Source organism: Microtus ochrogaster, unplaced genomic scaffold, assembly GCF_000317375.1.
Source record: "Microtus ochrogaster isolate Prairie Vole_2 unplaced genomic scaffold, MicOch1.0 UNK5, whole genome shotgun sequence".
NCBI lineage: Eukaryota > Metazoa > Chordata > Mammalia > Rodentia > Cricetidae > Microtus > Microtus ochrogaster.
In genome coordinates, this window is record NW_004949103.1 from 1,746,252 (window position 1) to 1,764,489 (window position 18,238).

The 18,238-nt window shown below is 52.4% G+C and overlaps 1 protein-coding gene across 20 annotated transcripts in view; it reads left to right on the forward strand.

Annotated features, from left to right (window-relative positions):
- Ablim2 (actin binding LIM protein family member 2) overlaps window positions 1-18,238 on the forward strand; it is a 124,667-nt gene that overhangs the window by 60,864 nt on the left and 45,565 nt on the right. For 11 of the 20 annotated variants that reach the window (XM_026788627.1, XM_013353299.2, XM_005365929.2 and 8 more), the window contains exons 7-10: window positions 6,783-6,870; window positions 9,343-9,401; window positions 14,286-14,363; window positions 16,806-16,955. In XM_026788627.1, the coding sequence (XP_026644428.1) occupies window positions 6,783-6,870; window positions 9,343-9,401; window positions 14,286-14,363; window positions 16,806-16,955 (375 nt within the window). Of the gene's footprint in view, window positions 1-6,782; window positions 6,871-9,342; window positions 9,402-12,823; window positions 12,881-14,285; window positions 14,364-16,805; window positions 16,956-18,238 lie in introns of all 20 variants that reach the window. The other 9 variants (XM_026788625.1, XM_026788629.1, XM_013353298.2 and 6 more) reach the window with 1 other exon arrangement.

An 18,238-nucleotide genomic window follows, 5' to 3' on the forward strand; every position in this document is an offset into this window, starting at 1 on the left:
AGAAGAGAGAGAGAGAGAGAGAGAGAGAGAGAGAGAGAGAGAGAGAGAGAAGCAACCCATAGACTTACACATGGGTACAATACCCGGAGACACAGAAAAGCACAGACACACAGCATGCCACATGCAAGCACACAGACACAGAGACATAGACACGGATGTACAGATGGAAAACACAAATAGGCACACAAGCACACATACAGACATGAGTATGTGCATCACTGTAGGCGGGGATCCTCACCTGTTCCCATGTGTATTTGGCAAAACTCTCTGTCCCCAGGGAGCACTTGTGCTTGACTGTGGGCCTGTGTTCCCTCTCAGAGCACCTTTCATGGATGCGTCCCTGGGTGGGCCTTAAGGGTGGTTGTGTGGGTATATGGCATGGCTTCCCAAGATGGCATCTTAAGTGGCGATGATGGTGAGGATCAAGATGGGAGGTGGAGACAGGGGAACCCAAAGCGGGGGTAATATGTTGGTAACAGATCCTGAGAAGTGAGGAGCTAGGGGGTTAAGCGCTGGGACAGAGACAGAGTCTGGGAAGGGACTCCAGACCTCTGAGGCTTTGCTGGGCATGTGCTAACTTGGCTCTTCTTTTGGGAGCAAGTGGTTCCCACAAGGACTCAGGTGGAAGAGCCCTGGGGACTCAGTATACAGCTACAGCCATCAGGCACTCCTGGGCTGCCTGGCGCCTGCTCTGGGTCTTGATTCTTTGCCTTCTAAATTTCATTTCCTCATGCAATTAGGACTTTTAAAATCTGGATTCAGTCTTAGAGATTCACAAGGAATTTGCAAGCCAGGTGGCACCCACCTGGAATTCTAGTATTCAGGAGGCAGAGGCAGGGGATTTGCGAGTTCAAGGCTAGCCGTGCTGCAAAGTGAGACTGTCTCTACAGACCAAAAGCTGGGATATAGTTCAGTTGCCCAGCAAAGGTAAGACTATGAGTTCAAACCCAACATTTCAAAAATAAACAAGAATAAAGGCAAATATACTTTTGAGACTGACCGAGGAATGCCCTGGGCTGCGAGCAGCCACCTGAAGGTCCAGCTCTGCTTTCCATGGAGAAATCAAAGGAAAACCCAGGGGCAGAAGGAGGCATGTCCCTAGACAACTTGCTTTATCAAGTTGCGTCTGAGGAAGAAGGTACTGGCCTCAGATATGTGAGGCTTGGTTAGGAAGATCCGTATTTCTGCTGCCCATGTGAGGAATGGTCCCTTGCTCCACCCTGCAGAGAAGAGGCAGTGTCTCAAGGCATGAGGCTTCTACCCAATTTTAGTGCCACTGACCCTTTCTGCAGGGTTGCTGGGGACAATCCTTGGAGCCCTGCCTACTGGCCTGGCCCTCCTGGGGCTGTAGGAGCTTCGTGCCCTTATGAGCTACTCACATCTCCATAGCCAGCCTTGGTCTGTTTTGCTAAAGATGACAGTTGCTTGTTGGGAGGCATAAGCTATTTTTCTAAAACCACACATTGCCAAAACATTTTGAGCTTCTGATGCACTGTTCAAATCTGAGCCATCTTGAGCCCCAAATAGGCAAGGGGTTAGGCCATCTGCTGGCTGGGGATGCAGAGGTAGTGACACAGACGTTCAGTGCTGAAGCAACCTTCTCTTAATGCTTTGGTCTTCCTGGGAACCCCTGCTTGGATAGATGACTACCAGACCCCTCGATGTAAGGGAAACACAGTGACCGTGGCTGTGGCAGCAACAGCAAAGATACTCAGCTTTGACTCTGTCACCTCCACTGGCCTTTTGTGCTCCCTTTGTTTGTAGCAGCAGCAGCAAGAGAAGAGGGGGGGGGGATTGACATACCTGAGTGTCCTCACAAGTCAAGAGCCAAGGCAAGGTCACCTCTGGCCCCTGGCTGCTTCTGTGGATTAGCCAGTTCTGGGTGTTTCTGAGTCACACAGCTGACCTTACATGACTGGCTCCTCTAGGCTGTCCACACTGTGGCACCTGTGGGTACCTCCTCCTGTCTAAGACACAGCATCCTATGGATGGATGTGCCACACTGCCTCCTTCACAGGGCATGTGTGAGCTTAGGACCAGCGTGTGCCATGTTGCTGCGAACTGGGTGTAGGAGTCTTTGCTCTTTCTTAGACACCATGCAGTGGATTTCTAGTTTGTACCATGCGTGGACCCAATTCCCCACAGGCTTCCCATGGTCTTGATTGTTCTTGTACACTTACAGCTGCTCTGCTGGGTATGAGACACCTCGTCTGCTCAGGTCAGGAGCTAGTTAGCAAGTCCCTATGGCAGTGATGTGTGACATTGACCATCTTTTCTGCTCCATCACTTTCTTATCATCTTTGGAGAAGTGGCTAGCCAAGTTGCCCCCCCCCACACCATGTGTATTTAATACATGTGCAGAGGTGTGTGGCTGTGTGCACCTGCACTCAGAGGCCAGAGGAGTACATGAAACCATGCTTGGCTTGTTACATGGGTGTTAGGATCTGAACTCAGCCCCTCTGGAAGCACAGCAAGCCCTCCTAAGCTCTTAAGTGATCCAATTTCTTCTGTTTTTTAAAGACATACCTAATTGGTGTCATGATCAAACCAGTACACTTGTCAATCAACTGACTGAGTGAAAAAAAACCTGACGTTAAAACACTTGGAGGCCAGCGGTGGTGGTTCACACCTTTAATCCCAGAACTTGGGAGGCAGAGGCATGTGGATCTCTGTGAGTTCGAGGCCAGCCTGGTCTACAGAGCTAGCTCTAGAACAGCAAGGGCTACACAAAGAAACCCTGTCTCAAAATACCAGACCAAACCAACAAAACAAACAAAAACAGTTTGTTGAGAGCTACATGCTTCCCCCAGAACAGAAGCAAACACCCTGTTACATAACCCATCACAGGTACTGTCCTGAGTTCACAGTCTTGTTCCCTGTCACATCTCTAGCCTTCCTGGCCTGCTAGACTTTGTTTCCTGACAATGGTTAGAACCTTCTGCCCCTTCGGTAGCACTGCAGCTGCTGGGGCCCATTGCAGCCACCTTGGTTTCATGGTTTGGCAGAGTGTTAGGAACCTCCACACCACAGGGCCAGAGCTCCTGCCTCCAGAGTCCTTCATGGGTCCAAAGTCTGAAGCTTGAGTTTTGTGATTTCCACCTCCATAGGCGTCACCACCTACACAGTTGCCTCTACTGCCATTGCAATACTTCCTTCCTGTCCCCCATTGTTAAAGCTGTCATAGCCACCATAGCCCCATCCGCCATTACCATAGCCTCTGCCTTCTCCAGAGGAACCAGGACTACCTCTCCCGAAACCACCATCATTACCAAACTCATTAGAGTCATCAACACTGCCACTATATCCACCAATACAATGGTCCCTGTCATTTCCTTCATGACCAAGGTGGTCGTTGCCACCCAAGCCGTCTCTACAACCACCACCAGAGTTTCCAGAACCATGTGGGTCTACAGGAAGCACTGGGCATCTCAGGTGTGAACAGCGGTCACTTCCCAACCTTCTCTCTTCCCTGCGTGGTAGCCGCTCTCAAGCTGGCTGCTCACAGTGTGGCATTTCTGAACGACAGCCTCATCCACAGAGCTATGGTCCTCCAAGGTAATGAACAATGCTGTCCTTTCTCCTGCTGCCATCACGGTTCCAATCACTTCACTCCCCCTGGCTGTACAAAAATAATCTCTAGGTGGCTTTCCTCAGTGGTGGGCAGGGCGATGGCCGGCAGGTTATGGCAAGACTGACAGCTGTAAGGACAGAGGTGGCCAGGGTGTGTTTGGCTGTGGTCATAGAAGGAAAGCTCCTTCCCACGGTTAAGTGGGCACCTAGTCTTTGAGAATCTTCTCTCAGCTGCCTTTGGTTTCACTGTTCTTTTAGGCACATTATGTGGCCTTTCATTCATGGCTTCATCCGCCTCCTGCCCTGTGGCAGTGTGTGTTCTCTGTGGTTCCTCAGATATTCAGAGATGGTTTAAAGCCCCACCCTCCAATAAGAGCTTGCTTCCATATCTGTTCAGGTTCTTTAGGAGCCTGACTTGGATCTGGCAGCAGGGAGATGAGAACTCTCAATAACACTTCCTCAGCATCATCTACAGGCAAAAAGGGCTGTTCCTTTCTTCTCTGGGTGGTGTATCATTGAATGGCAATGGTTCTTTACATATTCTGGATCGCATGCCCTTACTGAATCTATGTCTTGCAAAGCTATCCTCCCCTTCATCCGCTTGTCTTCTTAGCCTCCTCCTGTGCCCTTTGCTGAACGGGAGCTTTTGGCAGGTCTTGCTGAAGTCTGTTTTCCGATTGTCCTTCTTTTGTTTATGGTTTGGTTGTCCAATCTAAGTCTTCATCCAGGCTAATAAGGGCTTTGTGTGAGCTTTTCTCTTGACAGTTGTGCTGTTTTGGATCTTGTAGTTAGGTCCTCTGTCTGTTTATGAAACTCTTAGACTTGAGTGTCCATATGCACACTTACATGCAGAGAGGAATGGCCATGTGCACCTGGACACACTTCCACTACACAAGCTAGGCCCACAAACACCCAGCCTCTGTGGACTGTTTCCAGTCACCCCAGGACAGTCATCGCCCTCTTAAACGGACCCAATAAACCTGAGTCCGACTCCTCTGTGTTGGCTGTTCTTCTCTACTGTTCAGACTATTTGCTTCCTCTCTGTCTTTGTTCAGGGCATGAGGGTTGAGGGGACATGTGAACATGTGATCTGCACCCTGGAGTCGAGGACCTTGAGGTAGGATTGGGAAGCCCAGTCTGAAATGTGTGCACTTGGGGCCTGCTGGACTTCTATCCCAGCTCTGCTGTGTCTGCCCACCAAATGGCCCTGCTCAAGTCCCTCTCTGCCCCCGTGGCTCTTATGACAGTGAAGGCTGAAATGCACCCACAGTGTATTGTATAAAGGAACTGAACCCCTAGTATGTGTGGAACTGTGTTGTGTGTGTGTGTGTGTGTGTGTGTGTGTGTGTGCGCGCAGGGTGGCAAGTCACAGGGATGGCAGCAACTGTTACAGAGGGAAATCCCGTCTGTCTCTCTCTGTCGCTTTGTCTCTCTCTTTCCCTCTATCTCCCCAATGTGTTTATATCTCCATGTATGTCACATGTGTGGCATGCCTGAAGAGGACATAGGATAATCTGGAGCTGGAGTTACAGGTAATTGTGAGCTGTCCAGCGTAGGGAACCGAACTCAGGTCCTCTGGAAGAGCAGCAAACTCTCTTAACCACTGAACCATCTCTCCAGCCCTGAACCTAGTGTCTCAGAAACTGTTTCCATCAGTGTTCTATGTCCCTTTAAATTCACAAGTGGACCCAGGGCTTGCTTACCCTGGGGCTGTCACAGGCCTGCTGGGAGGACTTGTGGGGAACAGGGGGAAGGAAGGAAGGTCATGAACTAGGGAACATCAACTTTGGCTATCAGCTGACTTTTCTAAAATTACAGAGTGGTTTTCAACCTTTGCTCAGAACTCAAAACACAGTGTTCCCCTGCCCACTCACTGTTCTCTATTGTAATCACCAAAATGACCTGGACCCTTACCCTGTCATTCAGGCTGGCCCTGGGTATGGCTACTGCCCATGAAGCAGTTCAGTCCTGGAAGGGCCCAGGCACCAGCCTCTGCCAGCAAAGCCCAGTGTGTTCTGGGAAGAAAAAGCCTGGATATTCGCCAAGCTGTGAGGGTCAGAAGGGATAAGATTAGGGGGTATCAGGAAGACTCCTATGAAGGAGGTGGCTTTGGGAGCAAAAAGGCCATTTGGTGAGGCTGGGAGGTCCAGAGGAACCCGGGTGGCAGGGTTAACATGAGCAGGGGCCTTGACTGGGGTCAGCCACAATGGTTGGGGGTCTCTCTTCTCTGCCTTGAAGATCCTTTGGCCCGAGACATGAGCATGGATGGAAAGAGCTGAGCTGATAGCCAGGAGGAAGTGCAGAGCATCTTGCAAGGCCCACATGGGAGAGAGTCTTGATTCTCCTTTCCCATCAGCAGGGGCCTTGGCCTAGTTTTTCCAAGGGAAAACAGGCAGAGGTAGCGAGTGTGGTAAGGTACTCTTAGTGCCCCCCCCCACACACACTTCTTATTCAGGAAGGTGCCAATTAAGATTCAAGTTCAGAAGCGGGCGTGGAGCCTCTTCCCGTTTTAGGCTGCTGTGAGACACGGCTTCATCTTTCACATCTAGCAGCAGGCCCACCTGCCACACCCTGGGAGCAGCGCTCACTGATGAAGATAGTGGCAACAGCACTTTAGGTCTCTTTTTGGCACCATGTAGAAGTAAACCAGAGGCAAGAAATTACAATTAGTGTAATCTATTTGTTTTAGGATTAAAATTTGTAATCTAATTTAATGGATTTTAAAGAATTACTAAACTAGAAAGTGCCAATTGAGAGAATTAAGGAGTACAGAGATACAAAACAAAACAAACAACCCCCTTAAAACCCCAAAACCCCAATCTATGCTCCCTGTTCCCATCACTGGAGAAGTGAAGTTGCCCCTTCCCGCCCTCCAATCCTTGCTTCCACTTCTTGTTCCCTAGGCCATGCAGAGGTGAAGGGACCAGACCCTCCTTTTATACTGACCTGTCCACAGTCACACCCAGGGATGGTTGACCGCACAGCTGGTCTCCAGAGATCAAGGATCAGGCAGGCGGAGCTAGGTCTCCCAGCTTCTGAACAGGCCCTGGATACGCCCTAGCTTGTGCAGATCTTTGATCTCAGTGGCTTCTGGGCCTTTGATGTGCTCACTTCCTCAGATGTGTGCACAGAATAGACACCCACCCTGCATGCTATGGCCCCCTGGGCACCCACCGCAGTGGCAACACTTACCTGCTTTGTGCTTTGCCCAGGCAGGGGAGAAGCACTACCACCCTTCGTGTGCGCTATGCGTCAGGTGCGGCCAGATGTTCTCAGAGGGCGAGGAGATGTACCTGCAAGGTAAGCATTCGGATGTGCCTATTGAACGCTATGCTCTGGGTGAAAAACTCCCACAGTGCTGCTGGGAGCTGGCATATCACACACTGACTGCCATCGAGGGTGTCAGTGAACCCAAGTGAGTGAGATCAGGCTGCCAAAGAGTAGGCCACAAGGTCCCACCACTGCCCCTCAGGCCTCATCGCATGCAAGGACTCAAAAGACTTTAGTTGTACCCTACCTGAGCCTTTTGGTGCCCCTTCTACACTGCAGCAAGACCAGGTTTCCTTCCTGCAGGGTGGAAAGGAACCATCTTCACAACATTGGCAAAGGGAAATTTGGAGAAAGGAGCCTTCCGATGTGTTCCCTAGAACCCTACCCACACACCATTAAAACTCATATTGATAGGGACAGTGAGGTGGCTTCATGGCTGGAGCCCCTGACTGCACGAACCTGAGGGCCTGAGTTCCACCCCTAGAACCCAAGTAAAGGTGGAGAGAGAGAACTGGCTGTTGGAATGTGCCCTCTGACCTTCACACACTTCACATGTGCCATGGCAACCCCCCCAATACCAATAAAATAAAAATAAATTACAATGATAAGTGTCAAAATGGAAAACAACAGTGGAGCTTAGCCCCTTCATGGCTATGTCTCACTTTAGACCCATCCAATGTTTCATTCCCTAAAATAGGTTGAGCGGCCCACAGCCAAGCAGGGGGCATGGTGGTATAGACACAATGAAGCCACAAATGGCAGGAGTGGAAGAGAGGTGACAGCATTGCCAGGTCACTGTCCCCCCTGAGGCAGTATGGGGGACAGAGCAACCAACTGAAGGTGGCTCCAGGTCACACAGGTGCTTAAGAGGTCGCCAGTCTTTCAGGCCTGAGAGGGAGGTTACGTCTGTTCCCTTCGGGTCCCGTCTCTTGGAAAGTCAAAGAGGCACCATAGTTTCATCTCAAAACTCTACTGGGAATGACATCATTTAGGTTAAGATGTTCAGTCAGGGCCTGGTGCAAGAGCTTGGTCAGCCTACCCTCCAGGGCTGTTAGTCAGAGGGAGTGGCTGTGAGGCTAAGACATCCCAGATACACCAGCAGAGAAGGCTGGGAGTGCTGCTTGGAGGAGGTGTGGGCTTGGCTTGGCCATGACGAGAGGCTGGAGCTGCAGGGTGAATAGGTGACTAGGAAAGCAGAGAGCCCACCAGGAGCCTACATTCAAACGGAAGGTGGCAGAGGATTGGCTGAGCCTGGTGATCTGGTCCTCACCAGACTGAATGCAGCAAGAGGAGAGTGCTCACCCCTCAACCCCTGCCCAGAGCTAGCAGGAGAGACAGACACGGGAGGCTTGAGGGGATTGACTTCATCTCAGATCACGTGACCATGGGACACTAGAATGACTGGGGGGCCAGGGACCAGCAATAGGGTGGGCACGATCTGTGGCCTTGTTTGTATTTCATCTCTTTGGAAACTTGCTCTTTCTCCTGGGGTCCTGGGACAGGGACGGAGCTGGTAGCAGCTGCATCTGTTGTGTTCTGTCTATAGACTGATGCTGAGTAACCACAGAGAGGCATTCCAATCTGTGTGTGAGACAGGCCTCCCTTTTCTGAGGCATTCCCTGACTGGGGATGATGTCAGATGTGACAGTCTCATCCCTACTGTCGCCTGTTGTTCCCAAGGGAGATCCTGAGAGTCAGGCCAGCCACCATGGCTGCTCTGTGAGAGGCCCTCTGCAGAGGCCTTGCTGTGGATGTAAATGGAGCCCTTAGAGGGCCAGCCGATGCCAAGCACGGCTCACTGGCATAGTGGCTTGGGGACACGTGCTCACATGAAGGTGTCCTTATCTCTGGAAACAAAGATCCCCTTCATGAGTCTGGGATGTTGAGCCAATGCAGTGGGACCTGCCAGGGCTTTCTGTGGGCATGGAGTCCAGGCTGCCCTCTCAGGCATGGGTTTTCCACACTGCAGTGAGGGTCTGAACAGGCTAGTGGCACTTCTTTGTGCTCTCTGGGGAGCTGAAGACTATGGCCAGGGCCTTTGTAGGACCCCCACCATTCCCAGCCACTCTGAGGTCTTCTGTTTGGCTCCTCATAGCTACTCTCTCCTTGAAGGTGGTCTCTGGCAGGTTGTTGGTGCTGTGACCAGAGCGAGCTCTGGCAAATGTGGTGCTATGACTTTCATGGTATCCCAGCCACGAGAGCTTCTTCCCTACCCCTGACTCTGTACTTGATGCTACCTCCAAGAATACCCGTCTGGCTAGCTTAGGCTGGGCAGTGTGCCCAGGTTCCCTGGAACCCATGTTGCTGCCCACAAAAGTAATTGGACCACATTGGGAAGTTCTCTGCTTTCCCTCATGCCATTACCCCACATGAGCCAAGCTGCTCTCAGTGTCATGGAGAGAAGGTGTGGAGCCTGTCTGAAGGGTATTGAGCAGGTAGTCATGAGTGGGCACCACACCCAGAACTGTTCTTTGACCTCTTCCTCTGGGAATCTACCCACAGGCTCCTCTATCTGGCACCCGGCATGTCGGCAAGCAGCCAGGACTGAAGACAAGAGCAAGGTTGGTGAGATTTGTGGCTTCTTGGTGTGTTCTCCACATGCAGGTTAGAGGGGGAGACGCAGGCCAGCCTACTCATGCTTCTCAGCCAGGTCTCCAAGACATCGCAGGACAGCCAGGCTCAGGGGACAGAGGGCCACAAGGTAGGGGATCATATAGGTCAATGAGCCATCATGTAGGTCTAATGGGGTCCCAGGGACACCAGATGGCCCAGCCCTGCTGACTTTCTTGTCTAGTCAGTGAACACAGATGGTCATGACAATTTAGGAGAGCTCTAATAGTCCCTATGGCCATCAGAACATTTGTGGGCTCAAACTGTGCCTGGGCTTAACAGGTCCTACACCCTCACTGATAGCTGGCCTGCCTGCCATAGAGCAAGTTCTTGAGGGTAGATTGGTCAGAATACACAGCAAGCCCCAAAGCAGAACTTCTGTCTTCTCCTTGTGGGGACAGGCATGTTACCCTCCCGCACAGATGCAGGACAGGGCACATAGAGCACTGCCAACCAGGCAAGCTCCATGCTCGAGATTTCATCGGGGCTCCAGCAAGGGAGGAGGGTGACTCTTCTAGCCCACATATCAGATCCATTGAGCCCCTGCAACCCGAGGCTCTTGTCCTAGGGCACAGGTTGGTCTTGCCGACATGGTCACCCATACCCTGAGATGATCAGGTGTGGTCAGCCCTCCCTGAACACAGCTGCTGCTGAGATGAGGTAACTATGGCCTCCTAGAGGCTGAGAGCAAAGGTCAGTCTCTAGGAAGGCATGGGCTCTGAGTGCCATAGATGCCCTGCTGTGTGCCAGGCACCAGGATTATGGAGAGACAACAGCCACGCTGGGTGGGAAGGAAGCGCAGCATTCAGAGGGTGCTGAGAGCTCAAACCCAGGCCCTGGGAGAAGAGCAGCAGTGATTTCCAGGGTGGTTAAGGTGCAGGGTAGAAAGAGGAGGGGAAGAGGGAAGGGGGGTGGGAGGAGGAAGAAGAAAAACCCAGGAGAAGGAAATGATGGGGGGGAAGGGAGAGGAAGATTGGCTGTAACAGAAGCAGGGGGATACACAGAACAGGGAGGAACACAGGGAGGCAGTGGCTAGCAGGGCGCTGTCCAGGATCCTCTCAGCAGCCCTGCCTTTGGCTGTGAGGAGCTCATAACCACCCCACACCTCCCCACCTCCCCACCTCCCCACCCCCCAGTGACTGTGCATCCTCCTGCCTCATTGCGCTGACATCCTATTAAGTCTTTGCTGTGGCTTTCCAGGTAGGAGGCCAGTGAGTAATGCACATTGCATGCTCTGATTCCGTCAGTGCTGATTCTCTCTGCAAACTATGCACCTGCATCTGCCACTTAGGGCATCCTCACCCTCAGTCATGGTCTGTGGAGATGTGACCATAGATCCTGACACCATCTTGCCTGCAGGGTCCCCTGTGCTGCCCAACCACTCAGCAGAAGAGGGAGCCTGACCTGCCCAGAGGCCCCAGATATACTCTTACGCATGCGTGTGCTCAGGGAAATGACCTGACCAGAGAAAGAGAACTGGTACCCTGCTCTTCTCCCTTCCCACAGTCAGCTTCAAGGACCAGGTAGGGTAGGGTGGCCCTGCCCGATACCAGCTGCAGGCGACAACAGCCTTCCTCATTTCCTGTGATCTCTGGCCAGATGGAAGGCCCTGAGGGATGGATGCTGCCAGACCAGGGAATAAGGCAGCCTTGTTTTCCTGGGCCTGTGCAGGCGGGCCCTACATCCCGGGCTCTCTGGTCTGTACAGAAGTGAGTAGCTTAACATGAAGGCTGTCTCCTTCAGTCAATGTTTGGGGCAGAGCCTGGGCAGCCTAAGACAAGCTGACTTCTTGTCAGGTATTCAGCCTGGGCTTCCCAGGACTGGCTGATGTCTGGTTTGACCTGAGGATGAAGGGGTCAGACTCCTGCACTCTGTTGCTCCACGTGTGAGCTGCCCTCGAGTAAGGGAAGCCAGGCAGGCCTGACTGGCTTATGAAAACTGTCCCTGAGAAACACAGCATGAAGGCGGCACCTATGTTATTGACTCTTGAAATCTGCCAGAGTGGAGGCAGAGCCTACTTTCTACCCAGTGACAAGAAATGGATTCCCTGTCTTGGGCTTAATAGTCACCATAACAAGTGACCCTTGGGACATCTCTAGGACACTCAGGGGACTCATTCTCCTTTAAGACCCTGGCTCCTGATTGGTCTATCCATGCAGGGCCAGACCAGCAGGAAGAAATACGGGTCTTCCTTGCTGTTTGGAAAGCCACTCCAACTGTGTCGCTGTCCCTCCTCTACTCAGGCAAGGAAGATGTTGTGGACAAGAACCACTGTTTACAGGGTCCTGAGCATCTGGAATAGGTGCAGGGGACATTGGGAGATGTAGTCATGACTGCCCAGATCCAAAGGCATTGTGGCATCTTTAGCACAGCACCCAGCACCCAGCACCCACAGGTATTATGGCATCCTTGGCATAGCATCCAATGCCCACAAGTATCATGGCATCCTCGGCACAGCACCCAATGCCCACACAGCATCTGGCACCCACCATGTGTTTTTTTTCTATACCTGGAACTGGGGAGAGGGCAGCGAATGAGGCTCATGGACTTCCTGCCAGTTCCAGGTCCTAGTCTTACCTCTGTGGGTGGGAACAAGGCAGTGCCACAAGGCCAGGTGGGAAACATGGCACTGAAGTTCACTCTGGGTCTTTGTGGAACAGAACAGGTTAGGAATGGTGGAGGGTGGGATAATACCCATCTTCTCACCCCGGTGACAGTCACCCCAGCTCTTCTCCCTATCTCCTCTGCTGATGGTGAGTCAGGTTCTGGCCTCTGCCCTCCCCCACAGAGCTAGGCACGAGTCTAAGGAGGGCTCACATCATCTCTGCTCAGAGTGGCTGGAGCCCATGGCACAAAGAGAGCTGGCAGCGGTCATTTCTGCCAGCTCTGTGGAGCTGGCTCAGATATTCCCCTGGCATGACCGAGGGACAATGCTCTGAATGCCACATTGGTCTGCAGTGCACGCCAGGAATAGCAGGCCCCTTTCTGGGCATCTTGCCACTTTCCAGAGAAGGGGCCAGGCAGGCATCATCCAGGGTCGGTGGAGCACAGTACCCACTCAGCCTCTCCCCACTAGAAGAGCAGGCCCCGTCTTATAGGCACCAATTACAGGCATGAGGGGGCCACTGTATGGAGCAGTTCTGAGGTACGTGGTGACTAAGGACTGGACAGTCAGTGCCATGAGGCGATCCCATTCCTGTCAGCCTCGAAAGCTGTGGTACCAGGGAGTATTCCCAAGCTGAGGTGCTGAGAAATCAAGAGCCCCGAGGGGAGGCAGAGCTCAGTCCTGAGGGGTCCAGAGCGCAGGAGCTACAGAGGGGATGGCAGGATCCGAAGAGCAAGCTTCACGCCATCCCTCCTCTCTCCCTTCTAGATGCACAGCTCTGTTTGCAGCCAGCCCTGCCCGGGCACCCTGCCCTGTGCCTTACAGGTTTGTGCTCCCTGCTGCCTTGTGTGGCCCGTCTGGTCCTGGTGTCTGCCTGTCCCTGCTGGTGTCATGCTAAGTGTAGGAGGAGCTCAGAAGGGGAGGCCTCCTCCAGGTCAGGCTTGCTTCCTCTAGCCTGGAGGTTTCAACACATTCCCTGCCTCCCTGTGGCAGGGATCAAAGCTGCAGGTGATAGCCAGCCGGCTGGCTCCTCCTGAGGCCTCTCTGATTGGGGTTGGTGGCAGCATCTTGTTTTCTTACATGCTTGTGTGTGCGTTCATGTTCTGAACTCTTTTTAGGATGACTCCAAGCAGATTGGCTTAGATCCACCCAGTGACCCATTTTACCTTTGTGACCTGTATGAGGACCCTCATCTCTGCACAGTCACACTCTGAGATCCCAGGAAAGGGCCTCAACATGGGAAATTTAAGAAAACCAATGAGGGCCTTAACAGATGTCAACCACCTCAAGAGAGGAGCATGGCAGACTCCAGAGGCAAAAAAAAAAAAAGAGCCTCTTGAGGAACAGTGAGGGAGGGGCGGTGGTGGTGTGGGTCACTGAAGATATGCAGGGGAGGACATGAGACCCAGGGCAGAGGGGTCAGAGCTCTCATCTTCTGAGAGGCAGGGACATCTGGTGGAAATATGTTCTTCTTAGATGAGGCGAGCAAGAGGCACGAGAACGGGCATGCAAGGAACTAGACCAGGAGAAGGGGTCTAGAGTGGCCAGGGGCACAGGCCTTGCCTGTAAGGATGAAAGCCAGGTGTGGGGCATTCAGGGGATCTGCATGAGGGAGGGGAAGGAGGAGCTAGAGCTAGCTAGCGATACAGAGGGGAGGGGAGGAGGGCATGTAAGGAGGGTTGGGCACTGTCAAGGGCAGAGACTGGGAGGAAGCTGGTTATGCAGTGACATCACGCATCACCTGGTACTGGCAGAGCTGAGCATAGGTAAGGGAGGAAGGTGTAGCTGAGATGGCCAGAGGGCCGGGTCTGCAGAGGGGAGGGTGTGACTGCTGGGTGTGGCTGGAGGACTGACGTTTGTCCAAGGAGAGGAACTAAGCATTGGAAAATAGCAGAGGTTCCATACACCATGGAGATGATTGTTAGACATGCCCACCTACCTTCATCCTCAGAGACATGATAACCTCACCCCAGCATCCCTTGGGGCATTCTGAGCTTTTCGTGAGTGATGGGTTGTAGACACCTTATCTTCACTAATGGCCTGCTGTGTTTATTGTAGTCTTCAGTTGTTCTTCCAAGCCTGTGCATTTGTTCCAAGACTTCCCTCAACCTACAAAAGGGGGGAAATTCCACCTGCCGAGCTCACTGGCATTCCTGCCCATATCCTGGAGATGCCTCCAGAAGGTACCCAACAGTGTGGCTCCAGGTCAACCTGTACAACTCTGTTCTAGGAAACCAGGACTTCCTCAGAGAGCATTGTCTCCGTGCCCGCATCAAGCACGTCGGGGTCCCCAAGCCGTGTGATCTACGTAAGTGAGGGCCATGGAGAGTGCCGTGGGGTGGTGATGGGGTCACCACTGGGCCAGTTCTGTGGAGACTGCAGTCTGCTGAAGATGGTCTCTGTGGGCCCCAAGGGTGAGGCTGGACACCCAGCACTACCTTGGGGGAAAATGGGTAGAGAGCTGGAGAATGACTCTAACCCTGAGGCCTGGACACATCTGTGTGGCCCAGGAAGGCTGCTAGGAATTTGTCCTCAACTGACTGGTGATGAGAGGGAAGCATGGAGCATAGCTGTGGTCATCATCCTGCAGGCGGGCAGTGGCTTGTCTCTAGGTAGTCAGCCAAGGCCATGTGAAGGAAAGGGTACGTGGGCCTATAAGCTGCTATGCAGGTCCACGCACATGCACAGAAGGCTCCTTCCCAACTCCCCAAGAGAAAGGTATTGTAAAATAGCACCAGACAGACCTTGGTGGGCCAAGGGGCCACGTGGCGGGTGAGAATCAAAGGCCTCACGGTGGACAAGGAGACAAATATGCCATGCAGGATCACTGTGACCACAGTGTGGAGGGAGAGGGTTCTAGAACCCTGGGAGGACACTTGTGCAGAGTCTCAGCCAGTGCCTGGCTGTGCATCGGAGGCAAGGTGTTTCCCCTGTGGGCCTCTGAAAGCTCATTTGTAAGCTGGGGTGAATTCAACCCCACCACCCAGTCTGTGCAGATGCCTGATTGCTCAGCTTTAGACAAAATGTGACCAAGCCGGTGGAGTCCCAGACAACTCTAGTCCTGACCTGACGATGTAGGAGAGGACATGCAGTCCACAGAAGGTCAGCCTCTGACCTGGATGGAAGTGAGGCCTCCATGAGTGGGAATAGCATGTGCACAGCTCTCAGATGAAGGATGGAAACTACAGGAGCCAAGGGGCAGGATGTATAGAATGGGGGCAGAGGAGACCAAGATCAACTGATGGTCAGGGAAAGATCGCCTGAGCTCCATTCGCCCAAACAGCTAGAACATCCCAATGGGATGGTCCATGGTGATCATAAGCCCTGGCTTAACATTTGACCTCAGGTATTTTCGAGACCTGCCCTGGGCTCCAGAAGAATGGTCAGAGATGTGAAGCATTAGGCCTTTAGTCATAGTGCAAGGCTAAGTGCAAGACTCTCTGCCAAATGTCCCCAAGGAAGCCCTGGAGTGAGTCTAGTAGTCAGAAAGGCTTCCTAGAGATGGGTGAGGGCTGCTGGGCTCTGGAGAGCCTGATAGGTTCTGGAAAGACAAAGATGTGGGTGGCCTGAGGTAGAAGATGCCTGGGGGTGTCAGGAGAGACACTTGATGCAGCTGCGGTTTGAGAGAGTTGTTACAACGGGGAGTACCAATGGGGGAAGTGTTCTAGAATCATTCAGCGGCCATGCCTTCTTAGGTGAGTGACTCTGGGAAAGCGTTGGACTCTTGTAAGTGGGAGCACGGTGAGTGTCCCCACCACAGGGAGCTGTGACTTTCTGTCACTGATGCAGCTCAGTGTCCGCTGTGGCTGTTGAGGCTTTGTCTCAGAATCCCAGCAGAGGAGACCTGGCAAAGACTGATGCAGAAATGGAACCTGAGCAAGGAGGGACCAGCCCAGAGCCAGGCTGGGGACTGGAGAGAGTGGAGGTGCTCCTAGGACCAGAGCAGATATGTGAGACCATACAGAGAGCATGGGCACAGTGGGACACTCACTGTCCAAGATGGCAGGGAGGAATAAGCAGGCGCAACAGCAGCCACATGAATCTCATCTGAGCCAGCATGGCGGCTCACAACATCTCACAGTCAGTGAACACATGTGGGCCATGTCCCAGCACCCTGTCAAATGCTGAGCAGACATCTTGCTGCCGTTTCTGTACCTGCTCAAAACTGCTAAGAGGGAAGAGAGAATGAGAATGGGTGCAGAGGTGGTCACGTGTATGTGTCACACACACATGTGAAACTTTGTGGGAGTCAGTCCTGGTGTGCAAGTAGGTATGCCAGTATGTGGATGTGTTGTGAACCGGCAGGTATGTGTTATCACATGGGAATGGGTGCAGTTTTAGTTGTTGTGCATGCCCTCATCACCTCAGAGAGGCACATTCTCTGTGTGTCCTGATGTGTGCAGGCATACCTGTGTGTGCATTGATGTGAGCAGTGGATTGTGTGCATGTACATCTGTGATATATGTTTGTGCTGTATACCTGTACCATGGGTGGTTTTCGGTCATAGCCTGACTCTCCTTGTCAGGCACATTATGGGTTCATCAACACATTATGGGCATAATGAACAACCTCAGTGTCTGATCCCGAGGCTATTCCTGTGATTAGGTCCTGGGCCTTGCATCCCTGTCCCACCTTTCCTGGGGGCTGGGTATGCTCAGACCTTGCTGGACCGTCATCACTGCTGGCTGTGAAGTCGCTCTGTCCTGGCCTGTAACATCAGTGTCCGCTCCTCTGCTCTCTCTCCCATCAGGCGAAGCTTGGCGATGAGATCCTGGACTACAGGGACTTGGCTGCTCTTCCCAAAAACAAAGCGATCTATAACATTGACCGGCCCGACATGATCTCTTATTCACCCTATATTAGCCACTCGGCCATTGGGGACAGGCAGAGCTATGGCGAGGTATGGATCGTCACCATGTGTTGCATGCTTCCCCCGATGCTGGCTCTTGTGGACAGAGTTTAGTCATGGCCACTGCTCTCAGCTTCTTTGTCCCCAGATAACACGCCCATCTTATTTAAGGCACTCTTAACTAATCATGCCCCCCTCAGGGAAGTGAGGCTGAGAGTGGATTGGAGGTGAGCAGAGTTGGGGTAAGGAAAGCACACTCTGAAAATGTCTGCGTTTTCCTGGCTACTAAGTGCTTTCATGACACGTGCTCTATGTCATTTTCCCTCTCTGGACCATATGGGCTTGAGCCCACATTCCCAGGCTAGCTCTTCTTCTGTGGGTTCTTTGAGTCCATCTCTAGGCTGGATGAACAATATGGGTCATGATTCCCGGCATTGGTGAAAGTAGAAAGCATCTATTGGTGATGTCTGAAAGTAGGCAGCAACTATTAGTGATATCTGAAAGTAGGCAGCATCTATTGGAGATGCTTGAAAGTAGGCAGCATCTAGTTGTAATATCTGAAAGCAGACAGCATCTATTGGTGATGTCTGAAAGTAAGCAGCATCTATTGGTGATGCCTGAAAGTAGACAGTATCGATTGGTGATGTCTTATTTGGGCTGCCTGTTTCCATTGAGTGCTGCAGCTCTTACTGAGTCTCATTTTCTTTCCTTCAGGAGGTCTTAGTGTGTTTTTGGCTGTGTGTGGAGCTCAGAAAAGATGCCCACCTGGGGCAGAAAAAAATGGTTATTCCTAATATGTGCTCCTTTGACTCCTTTCTGTGGCTTCAGCAAAGCCTCGCAGGGAGTAAAAGCCAAGACCTGGGGCATTGTACATATCTCATAGTGTTGAGTTGCCCAGCTTGGCCCTGCATAGGTCATAGCTTCCAGACAAGCCTGCAGGCTCTGAGGGCCACTCAAAGACGGAGAAGAACAAAGGGACTGGCAGGTGGCCATCCTGGTGTGCATGTCTGAGGAGGGGGTTCACTGGCCTTATGGCTACTGTGCTGCCCACCGTGTGCCTGAGCTGGGTGTGGATGTCACCATCCCACATCCTGCCTTTGAGCAGCAGGGAACTGAAGAGGCTCAGAGACCAAGCAACTTGTCTATGTCCCTCTGAGATCCAAAGCTTCCCCCCTATAGACCATGAGATCCAAGGCTTCCCCCCCCACAGACCATGAATCAAAGCTTTCCCCCCTACAGACCATGAGATCCAAAGCTTTCCCCCCTACAGACCATGAGATCCAAAGCTTCCCCCCTACAGACCATGAGATTCAAAGCTTCCCCCCTAAAAACCA